General features: G+C 37.8%; 1 protein-coding gene across 3 annotated transcripts in view; it reads left to right on the top strand.

Moving 5' to 3' along the window:
• LOC145479970 (fidgetin-like protein 1) overlaps window positions 1-12,516 on the top strand; it is a 208,423-nt gene that overhangs the window by 37,024 nt on the left and 158,883 nt on the right. For all 3 annotated transcript variants that reach the window (XM_081458455.1, XM_081458456.1, XM_081458457.1), the window contains exon 5: window positions 171-434. In XM_081458455.1, the coding sequence (XP_081314581.1) occupies window positions 171-434 (264 nt within the window). The remainder of the gene's footprint in view (window positions 1-170; window positions 435-12,516) is intronic.

Here is a 12,516-nt window from a genome sequence, read left to right as displayed (position 1 = left end):
TGTAGTATAGAACCTCTTCAAATATTCCTGTGATTGTGATTACTTTTGTGTGCTACCCTCAATAAATAAAGTTGATCATCATTATTATTATATACCGACTTACAACTCTGTGAAGTTCCTTTACTTGTGCATCTGTGGATTTTAGTAGCTATATGTTTTCTTATTTCCAGGATACTAAACAAGAACACTTTGAAGATGAGCTCCAACAAGGAGATGTTTTACTTCATGGAGCATGTGTTCCCTTGAACAATCCATCTTCACAAGGCAATCAGGTCTCTTCATTCGGAGAAGACAACAGAAATACTGATAACAGCTATAGAACTAACCTAACTGAGCATTCTACAAGTTTGCCTGGTTCCAGCAGAAAGCTTACAATGAGTGAAGTCGTAGCCAGTAGTGGGAAACATATATCAGACTCCACATGTTTACCACTGGTAAGTACTTTAATTCAAAACAGATGAGACTCTACATTTTATGACAAATTAAATTGTAAAGACAATGGTGGGAAATTTACCATGGCAACTGATAGTATTGAGGAGCTGGTAGGAGCTTTCATTCTATCTGGTTCACAGCCAAGTGATTTGAGTGCAGAAAGTTCACCTTTTTAAGACTATACTGCTTGCTATTTTTCTGTCCTCAAAGACCGCCTACAATTTTCTTTCTCCCTTTTGTGCACAGGCATAAGGCAACATTCTAACAATGTAATGTTTAGTGTTGGTCTCCTAGAGATTTAGATAGAACTGTTTACCTTTTTATGGGAAATTATTACCCTAGGAAAATGTAGAATTTTGAAATATTAGTGTGTTAATTTGACAGGATTGCGGCTCCATGCCCCATTGGGGGCTATAAGAAATGACGACGATGATGATGATGAATTTGACAAGATTGCTATAAAAACATATAGGTCAGGAAATGGTCAGAGAAAAAATTCTTCAAGGTCAGGGAGAAGTCAGGGAAAATTGACAATTTTGAAGAAAAGTTAGGGAAAGTATGAAATTAAATCACAGCTGAGTTAATACCACTGAAGCTTAAGGCTGGAAGAAACAATTCAGGTCTCTGATCTCAATGATGTTTTCCTTTACTAAAAAGGCAAAATTTCATCATCAAGATGAAAAGAACAGCTGTAAGGGCGTGCTGGAGGCTGCTTCTGAATCTGACATTTTGTATTTATCTTGACAGGGAAGTGCTTTTTTTATCAGGAATTTTTTTAATTACAATTTTTTACATTAAAAACTGGTGTCTGCCAGCCATACTTGAGGGGCCATATTAAAGTGGCCATGACAGTATAAAACCTAATTTCCACACTATATTCTGTTTTGTTTGGAGTACTTTAACTAGCTTTGAAATGGATATTGGTTATCAAAATCTACTGTGTTAGAAACCCCTTGAGTTCTTGTTAATCTTAGTGGTTCTTTCTTAACCACACTTAACATGGGTTGAGCATGGTTCTTGCTTCACTTGTGTTTTTTTCAACTTCTCAGTGACCCAGGCTCCCACTTGGACCAACTTGGACTTCTTGACCAAACTTTGAACCACGCAGCATTTAATGTTGTACAGTGAAACAATATTTGCAAGGGATTTGTACTGTACTGTGTGATGTTAATTTGAGGACATTTTTGCAATATGGACATGTGAATATTCAAACGCATAAATGGGCACTTGTTTACAGAGTGAAATGGTTCTGGTGTGATTGAAGCACTTTGTGAGTTGTCACGGAAATGAAATATTCTTCATTGCTTTAATAGACGTGTTTGTATGACATTATTTTTGTGGATTCTGACAGCAGACAATTATTTGTTGGATTTTGTGTGGGAATGACATGGTTAAATCATCAAAAAAGAGGCAGTGAACTGTGTAAGTGAACAACGCTCTGTGATATGATGTGGGAGGACCACACTTTCCTCATCATGTTGAAAGCTACTCTGGCTTTGTTTAATCTTGACATCTTCATTGGAACCTCTGTCAATGCTGACTAAACTGCCTAGGTAAACAAAAGATGTTACTTATTCCACAATTTTAATACTTTCATGCAGAAATACAACATCAAGAGTAATTTTCTGCCCTATTACAACCTTCTATCTACAATACCACAGAAATGGAAAACTGTGCTAAAACAGGAATGCCTTCTACCATCAATTGAATACGTACCACTTGCAATTGAAAAGTTCACATGGAAAACAATTTACAATACTTAACTCAATCACCAGCACTTCCCTCCTCCAACCGCAGACAGTAGGCTCATGGAACACAGCTTTACATAACAAGAAAGACAAAGAATCTAATCATTTCCTTTTCGTGTCACAAACAAGGTAAATTATCCGTGTTGCGATATAAAATAGTTCATAATATCCTGTATACAAATAAAATTCTGTATAAGATGAAAAAGAAGCAGCAACTTTAGTCCAGGTGCCCATGACCGACTATGGCCATCCTGTTTACTTGGAAAGCTGGCAAATTTTAACTTAAGTAGAATTATTCCTTGGACCTTGGTAGTTAATGCTAGGGTGGCAGTGGAAACTCTCAAATGGGCAGTTTGTAGTGGGAGGGTTTGAAAGCCTACATGTGTGAAAGCTTTTGCAATGCTAATGTGGGGGTCAGGGGTAACTCTGCATCACTAGTTGTATAGAGACTATGCTAAGAATCACACATATTTTGTAAATAGCTGCTTTCCTCATACGCTCACATTGTCTAGGGTTGTGAGAGTTGTCTAGGAGGTGTAAGAGTTGTAAAATTGAAATATACACATGGAAATTCATAATAGTTCATTAGGGATGTCTCCCGGGAAATTGTACTTAATGAAACAGCTCACTGTTTTCAATTTTTAGAGGGGCTACTTCAATGTTTAACCGAGTATTCACCAAATTAAGGCAGTATGAAGAAAAACTGGTAGCTCCACTCCCATCTTTTGTATGCTAATTTCTAAATTGTGTATTTCCATAGCAACCCTATTTAAGAAATATTCTTTTTCTCTGATGCTATGACATTAAGACTAACTCACATATTTTACACATGTATTATATTTTTATGCGGATGCGAAGCAATCCCCATTAGAAATTAGGTCTTGTATTTTTTTTCTTCATGGTAGTCGCAAATTGTAATGTAAGTCGTTATTGGTTACAGGTTATTACATTGTAGCCAATGGTAGCTCCTGTTGTTTTTTATCCGGATTCAAGATTAGTTTTGTCGCAACATGGAAGGCTTCATGTGGTAAGCTTTGAGACTGCTTCATGAGATACACAAACCCTCAACTTGTCGCAAAATGTGAGCAAATTTTATGCGTAACAAGTTCTGAGTTTGAGGAAGAGCAGCAAAGCCAAAATTTGTTGCTCAAAGTAGGCCCGCTCTCTACTATTTGTAACAACAAGTTGATCACGCAAGGTGAAAAACTCGAAATATCAGCCAAGTTGACAGTTTTTGTATCAAATATATTGTCGTCGCCGCCTTTAAAGCAGCAATATACGAGATATAGGTTTTTGTTTCTTGTATTTCCCTGCCTTTGGAACAAAGCGCAACATATTCATTTTTTTAGGTGGACTGATTAGGTGGACTGCATGTGTTCAAAGAAAATTTGAAGGTGTATGTTTAATAAAAATCCATCTTGTTTAACCTCTTGTTTAGTTATTATAAACTTGGATTTCGTTGTTTTGAGCTTAAGTTATTTTCATATAGCTTCGATTTGAAAGGTTTAAACCTGAACAAGCATTTCAAATGTTTCAGACGCTTGAGGAAGGACTTATTGTTTACCCTGCAACTTACTTGATCTGAACAAATGTCCCAAATATGTGTTGTTTACGTTTCCAGATCAGACAGCAGTGACTTAAGAAACTAGCATTCATTTTTGAGAACGAGCAAAGCCATACATAGCAAGCGGAATGAGAACTGTATGGCTCCTAGAAAACATGGGGTAACATTCGCAATAAACTGTTCAGAATAATAGAAAACAACATATTGACTTGAGAGCATCCATGTGTTCCAGTCGATTCAGGCAACACGTATGCGAATAGTGCTCGGAAAATTACAGCGTTTTGATTTCTTTTCTCACTTAGAAAGAGCGTGTTTGTGTCTTCGAGGTCACTTTTGCTATTTCTGAACGAAAAGCTGTTTCTTTTCCAGTATAAGTGCTGTGATGAAATGAGATTTTCAAGATGTTCTTCCCAAGAATTTGCTGGCTTCATGGTAGTTGTTTGGTTACAACTCTCTGAATATGTTGACATTACTTATTGACGCGTAAGGGAAAATCTCTGAATTTTTCTCATTATGTGACTCCTATCAAGCCAAGATCACACAGGTCATCAGGAGCTTTTTTTATATGTGAGAAATTCCCTTCACTCTTGTATTTACTTGTCATTTTTCCCGATATTTTAAGATCGTGTGTCCGTAAGTTTGTTGTTCGCTTCTGAGCATGTGCAAGGTGTCTTAGAAGTGTCGTTGTAAGTGTCATTGTAGTATAAAGGAAAAGGGAACTGTCACAAAAGCGAAATCTTTGTTTGTGGGGGGCTTGGAAATTTCCTCCAAAAAATCTTCGCACAGAAAAAATGCCCAGACTTTTTGCCTCAAAAATCCAATGGCCCAAGGCTGTGCAGATAGTCTTTGACTGATAAGATAATAACAACTGAGGTTTTCTTTTTTCTTTGGAAGAAACATTCATTTTCATGTAATTTCACTACCGGGCCTCACTCTTCACATAGAAACCAGTGATGGTCACTGCAAACTTACAGTGGTACTATGACTAAAATGGCACCTTCCCTATCCAAGCCATTTTAAAACATAAACAAGTAGCCTATATGAGGAGAAAAATGCTGTTTACTATTTTCAAATATCTCTTTTCGTTCCAGAGATATTCAAGGTTTTAAAATATGTAAATTAGCCAAGTGACGACGTCATACAATCAACCAAATTTTGATAAAATATGATGAAGAAAGATATCTCAGCCAATTTGCATCAGAAATGTTTCATTCTTTGCAGTACGATTCTACTAAATGTGCTCTGCAATACATTGTTAACAGTTTTGTTACCATGGGAACATACTAGGTTCCAGACCTCCCCAATATTTCGACGATATGAAATTCTACAACTATTATAAAAATCGAAACGAAAACGCAACGGCTAAATGTATTGTTTTTAGTCCGAACAACAACTAACTTTCTGATATTAGTTAGTTAAGACTTAAATTCAAGCATGTAGTGTTTTGTTTGCCTTTCCCAACGGACGGCGTTAGTGTTAATGAACAAGCGTTTGCTGGAACATCCTCCCCTTGAACAGGACTGTGTTCTGTTCCTTTCGTCCTCTTCATGTTTCTAACAGACACAACTTTGTGATTGGTCTAACGTGTACAACTCTGACCTTCCCATCAGGGTCAGGAAAAACCTCTTGAACTTGACCCAAAGGCCAATGCTCTTGTGGGTTGCTGGGATCCACCATCATCACCATCTCTGCTTCTTCTCTATTATCATGTAAAGAGGGGAACTCTTCCTTCCACAGAATGGCTACTTTGTAACGGCCCCCAATCATTGTCTTGACTTTTCGACCTTTGACATAGCTAAGATCTCCTGATTCAACTAATTGACAACTGAATTTCTAACTCCAAGAGAGTTGATCTCCCACATGCCTCATAGTTGTTCATCGAGACAGGTCTTGTACAAGGTCTGGATCTGAAAGGTTCTGGCGTAGGCAATCCTTTTTGCTGAAGAAAGGGCAGGTAAACGTCCAACACAGGTCCACCCCAATGGCGTTTTCCTTTCTACTGGCGCTCCAATTGGACCATAACATTCTGTCTAGGTTAGCATGAGTTCAGGATGGTCTGATCTGCTCAGAATGTCAATCGTTTTCCTTCCGGGGCTTTAGGAAATGTAATATTCTTAAGGTGTTCCCATTTGACCTTGTGTTGATTCCAGTCTGGAATAGACAAGCCTTGACACATTTCATTCAGTGAGCCTATAAGCCAAACAGGAACTGTTTGCAATACAACATTGCTAGCAAACTCAGAGTTGCTGTAGGTGCTTCCAAGCCTGCAAATAATTTTTGTCTGTAGGCAGGTCTTTTGTCAGGACAAGGACAAGTTTTGACCTGACAAAAAGCCAGTCTGGTCGGACAAAAAAAATTGTTTGTCATTAGAAATTAAAAAGAGACATTTGAGACATTTTGATATTTCAGTGCAGACTCTTCACCAGAATATGGGTTGGAAATTTGAAAAGCTTAAAAGTCACACAAGCGTTTCCAACGTAACAAGTTTCCCACAACGTCTAAGGAAAATGGGAAAAGCTATGAAGCAATCTCTTGCATGAACAGCTTGTCAGTATAAAACCTCACAATAACATTCAGAGACTTGAAAATTGGCTGAAATGAATTCTTCAACTTTTTCTGAAAGGAGGTTTCCTCTGAAAGTTTTCCGGGTCAATTGAATGAAAAATTTGTATAATTGTTTCAAATGTGGAATTGGAGGTGTTCTTGACTATAAAGCATGGCTAATTTGTAGATTCACGCTTTTCACAAAAACATGTCTGTGGTACGGAATCTATATTTCAACCACACTGACAGACGTAAAAAAAAACTATAAAGAGTTAAAATTTAAACTGATTTTTGATAATATGGACTAGAAAAATATTTGGTTACGTTTTAGAGGTTTTAAAGTTTTGAAAGTGATTGCATTCAGATAAACGAAACGTGAGTATTTGGGCTGTGTATTCAATTTCCATAATATTTTCATCGGGTCGATGTATTACAACTGGAAATTAATTCCACAACACTTGGTGGTAACAAACAACAAGTAATTACATAAGACCTCAGTTTTTAGTAGTTTTTCAGACGAACGTAATTCAGACTAAATGGGGCTTCACAATCTTTCACAACGCCACCGCAAAATGCGTAAATTAACACGTAGGAATAGTGGTGCTGATGTGATGTGTTTATAATTCGACATAACATTTGAGACGACGCACTGTGCGTGATAAAATTCTCAGAATTGGAAAAAACAAAACCTATAACAAAGCTTTTTTGTGTAGTATTGTGTGGCAGTATAACAAAATAACTTGTCCCATATTCGGCCACAGATTTTCAGTGACAATATTTTTCACTTTAGTAGAAATGCCCGGTCAGAGTGTCCAACCAGGCTAAGCTTTTACCTGTCCAAACCTCAAATTTACCAGACAATTGTCCGATGACCAAATGTTATTTGCAAGCTTGCCAACTTCTTGTTTTTACAGCAGCGTCTACGCGTTCAGGCGGATTAGATCGACATTTGAAGTGCAGATGGAAGTGATGGGTGCCTCTACAATTATTGATACCACAGCAATTGTTTTCTGGACAATTCTTCCCTTGATGGCCTGATCTCAAACAATGATAACAAAGTTCATTCTTTTTTGCGATTTCCCATCTATGCGCAATGGAAATTTCACCCCAGTTCTTGCGTGAGGTTACTTGGAGAGGTCCATGGCAGACAACACACTTGGGTGTGGGCTCACTAGTAACGTTGTGAATTGCTCCTTTCTAGTGCTCATGTTTCTTTGTCTCGATATTATCTTCTATCTTTTTCTTTGTTCTCTCCTTAACTTCTTCGACGTCCATACGATAAACAACTTGCTTCCGTAACCATTTAGAAAATACGGATAGTCCATCCTTCCTGGGCTTCCTGTGCAACCACTCTTGGTACGCAATAAGAAGAGACCCTGGTAACTTTTGTTGCACCGCAATGTAAGGTGCAGTTACTCCTGTTAGCCCTTGATGCTGGTCGCTATCCTCAAGCTTAACCACAACGTCAGTTAAACGATCTGAGAAAATCTCCAACTCCTTCAGGTTAGTCTCCTCGACAGGAGATGCACGTAAAATGGCTTTGAGGTAACCTTGCAAAAGTCACTTTTCACCTCCGTACTTCTGATCAAGTTTCTCCAAGGCAGTTTGATGTTGTCTAGATGTGTAGCCTACCCGCTCAACAACTCGTAATGGCTTCCCAGATAGAGAAGTTTTCAACATCATCATCATCTTGGTTTTAACTGGGACTTTCATGCAATCCACAAATATTTCAAATTGCACTTTCCAATTGTGATAAAGGTCTTTATCTCCGCCGAGGATTGTTAAAGTGGGTTTCTTGAATTCTTTGAATAACCTGTCAAAATCTTTCGAGTCAAAATTGTCTTTGTCTAATTTGTCTTCACTTTCTTTCTCTTGCGAGTCAAAATCTTTATTGCTTAATCTAGGAGCTGATTTATTCCCTTTGGACTGTGCAGATTTTGACAATAATTTGACGAACTTCTGTGCTGAATTGACCACTTGCGAATCATCAGACGATTCCGAATTCCGACTTTCCTTGTCGTCAACTTCGCTAACTACATCAGTGACCAAGAAAAATTCTCCTATTACTGATGGCAGTCATCTGCACGGCTTTCTAAATACTCCTCAATAGAGTCAACGATGTCCTCCACTTCACTCCGTAAATTGTCTAACCATTTGTCTGATTCTACTTGCCTAGTCACATCATTGCTTTGTAAAGCAATTACGTCTTGTATTGTTTTACTTGCATCTTGTAATGCTTGAAAATCTCATTCCTTTACGGATTGTAACACCTTTCTGCTACCATTCTTGCTAAGAATATCTTTAGCCTTCTTTGAATTCTTCGTTATGGCTCCTTTGAATGCTGCCCTTCTTTGAAGAAGATATTTGATTTGCTGCGAAGTCCACATTTCGATGTCCTCTTTGTTGATTTCCAAGGATGTTTTGGATCCATCATCGACCCCGTTTTTTCGACGCCATTCAAAGAATCAACTGTAATTCATCCGGCTTGAAGGACCAAATTATGTTTTGACGATATGAATTTCTACAACTATTACAAAAATCAAAATGAAAACGCGGCGGCTAAATGTATTGTTTTTATTCCGAACTCTGTGACTGCTGAGCGACAACTACCTTTTTGATATGACCGATTTGAATTTTAATTAGTTAAGAATTCAAGCATGCAGTGTTTTGTTCGCCCGTCCCAACAGACGGTGTTAGTGTTAATGAACAAGTGTTCGCCAGAACACCTTGTAATTTGCTTTTTCTCTCAATACTTAAGTTATTTGAATCAGCCTGTTGGATCGGATCTCGAAACTGAGTTTCAAAAAGGAGGTGAAAGTAGTCGTAACAGAATTTGAAGTATAAAAGAACACATCTGCTGAGCAAAGAAAACCACAATACTTGTTTTTAAAAAATAGATACAATAACACAAAATACAGAATCTGATACAACTAGTTTAATTTTAAATGAAGAAAAGGACTGTTTGAAGAATGGTGTAAATTTTAACGGAAGTGCTCTCTTTATACACTTTCAATGGAAAAGTAACAATGAAAAAAATAGAATCCATTTTATTTCATTAAACAATAACAAAGATAAATAATTAGTTGAGGTAAAAGAGGTCTCAACGAATTAGAAATAAGTAAATGGCTGTAAATAAAAGCTTGCTGATTTCATCTGCAAGAAAAAAAGAAACCAATTCAAAGCAGATTTGAGGGTGGTACAAACTGCAACCCAACAAATTCTTGAATGAAATAGAGGTGCGAAAAAGCTCCATTCATTTTTAAATTGTGAGCTTTTCAAATTAAAAATTGAAAGGTCACATTTTTGTCACTTAAAAATCACTGAACGTTTTTATGACTTGAAACAAAAAGGCAAAAAGGGTGGATTAAAAAATCCTCAGTTCACGTCAATTGATGTTAGCAAAGTTAGGCCTGTGAGCCATGTGTCAAATCCCACCAAAGGGAAATGCTTGTGGTGTTTAGACATGGAAATGAAATAGAATAAAACTTTAGGTTTCTTCATTTTAATTTCCCATCGCCTTTTTTTGAGGCCAAAAATGATTGTATTTAATGAAACATTTAAAACTTTGGATTTAAACAATTGTCTATTTCCTGTAGCAAATAAGAGATGACATCCAGTCAAACTGGTCCAGGAATCAAGCTAAGTTCTAAAAGACCAAGACTAAGTTCCGACTATGACAAATGCATCAAATGTCAAACAGTCAAGAAAAACGAAAAACTTCAAAATGGAATGGAGTCATCTGTTAAAAACTTTATAGAATGTGCCAAACAAAGGAATGATGACATTTTCAGACACAATCATTTCATGTAACCTCAAAAATAACACATTCTTAGTTGAAAATGTTAAGTGGCATAAATCTTGCTACAGCACCTACACCAGTAGTGAGAATGTTAAATACCACGCTAGCACACAACATGACTCTTTGGTATCACAGCCTTCAACATCCGTTATACTACGAAGTTCAGTCATGGCTTTGAATTGGAACTTGCGTCTGGTGTGCCAGCAGGTTAAGTGTAAAGGAGAGAGGGATCTGATGCTGGTTGCTAATTTGCAAGTCTATGACACATTGATGAATGCCGCTAAATGCAGAAATGACGAGACGATGATGATGAGGATTTGTGGTGAGGATCTGGTTGCTATGGAAGCCAAGTACCACAGAGGTTGTTATCGAAGATATACAGCTGCCGCATCATCATCTAAGTCTACTGGGGGTGGCAAAGGTATCTAGGCTGAGTATGACAGCTTGTTTCTGAAACTTATTGACGAAACTGCACAAAAGCTGGTTAAAGAGGGAAGAGCTTATGACATGGCAATGCTGTCAGGTATGTATAAACGTCACCTTACAGATTCTGGAATGAAGAAAGCCGTGGTTGACACGTATAAAGTTCAAAACTTAAAAAGAAGATTAATTCAACAATACATTGAAAAGATACAATTCCGTCCACAGTATGAGAGAAATAAATCTAAACTGGTTTGCAGTTCAATGCCTTATGCATCCAATGGTGCGATGAGGACTGATGATGGTTTGCAGTTCTTCACTGAATCTTGTGGAAATCATTAACCTTGTTGCAGAGCTAACTGAAGCGACAAAAGATTCTCGAAATGTCCCGGTAGTGGCCAACCCTTGTGCCAAGGTGCTGTATCACATAGCCATTATCCTTCCAAGTGAAATGAAGGGTGCCACTGGAATTGAAACACAGCCACTGAATGTACCTGACTAAAATATACAGAAGGCTACAGAAGTTGTACCTGAAAAACTGCCGCAATTTTTAAGATGATTGTTGCAATTTCGGAGAGCATTTGAAGGAGAGGGACTGCCCATTGACGACCACAAAGATTTGAATGAAAGTGTTGTAAAGAAGAATGAGACAGGAAATATTTTAGCTATCGGCCAAGATATATCTTGTAACTCTGGGGGCAGGAAGAAAATGCAGAAAAATGTAGGCCTTACACTGGCTATGAAAACCATGGTGCAGGGGAAAGGAAATAATCACTATGTTAAACCAACATGGCCACTTTATAAACTACTGCGAATGTGAACGGATCAACACAAAATGGCCAGATATGAGTTTGAATCAATTTGAAGAGGAAGATGGATATTATCAAGCAATTCTTCCTTTGAACATTGCAAGTGGTGCATTTGTGCAAAGTGCTGCAGACAATGAAGACTACTTGCAGGATACCGTTGATGGGAACGAAAGTGTACATGTGATGTGTATGGTTTTTTACTGAGGGGGGCTCACACTAGATCCAAAGAACCTAGTACTCCCTGTGGAGAACATTAGCAAGATCAGACAAGGAGTCGTAAAATCTGCTGAGACAAAATTGTACGAGCTTGTGTTCACCAGTAAGACACCACCTTTGTCAAACAAGTCAAGGTAAACTTCTTTCAACCGTGTGCATTGGAGAGAGAAGCTACAAGTATTGAATCAAGCCTGGGTGTTTACCAGAAACACCCCCAACAAAGCTGGTTATTGTTGAAGTAGGTCAAAAACAAGCCAAGCTGAACGTTCCTGGGTGGACTGGCTTTCATGCTATAGTCACTGTGAACAACTCTCACTCAACCCATGTAGGTTTTCCTCCAATGATACCTGCACCTGTTAAAGAACCAAACAGAGTATACACATGCCTGAAAAGTCTGGACAAGACTTTCCGTGAGAGCTTACGCCAGAAGAATGCAGTGGTAACCTTTGATGAAAGAATTTACTGTGAGGCCAAGTGCATTCAGTGGGCTATTTCACCAGACCTGGACAATGTAATTGTTCATCTGGGAGGATTTCATTGAGCTAAAAACTTTCACAGTGTTATTGGCAAGCGCATGACAGAATCAGGTGTTGAGGATCTTAGGATCGAGAGTGACATATATAGTAGCAATGTCGCAATGAAGACAATCAGCGGGACGTACTATAATATTTATTTATTTATTTATTTATTTAACATTTCGTTACACACGGTTCAAAATCATCAGGTAATACTAATATTTAAAATTAATACTAATAAACTACTAATAAACAGTCCATGCTAAATACTAATTAATAATTAGCAGTAAGAGCTCATAAACTAACCCTTGAAGTATTGCAGAGATTACAGTGGAGCACCCTTATGGAATGGTTGGAGAAAAACGGAAAAATGGATGGGAAAGAAATGAATTGCATCAAAGAGAAGAAACAGAAGTTGCTCAGTCTTTTCCAACAAGGGCACAACTGTGTACTACAGCAACGAAGTGAA

This window comes from Orbicella franksi, chromosome 2 (genome assembly GCF_964199315.1).
Source record: "Orbicella franksi chromosome 2, jaOrbFran1.1, whole genome shotgun sequence".
Taxonomy (NCBI): domain Eukaryota; kingdom Metazoa; phylum Cnidaria; class Anthozoa; order Scleractinia; family Merulinidae; genus Orbicella; species Orbicella franksi.
This window is presented reverse-complemented; position numbering and strand designations above follow the sequence as displayed.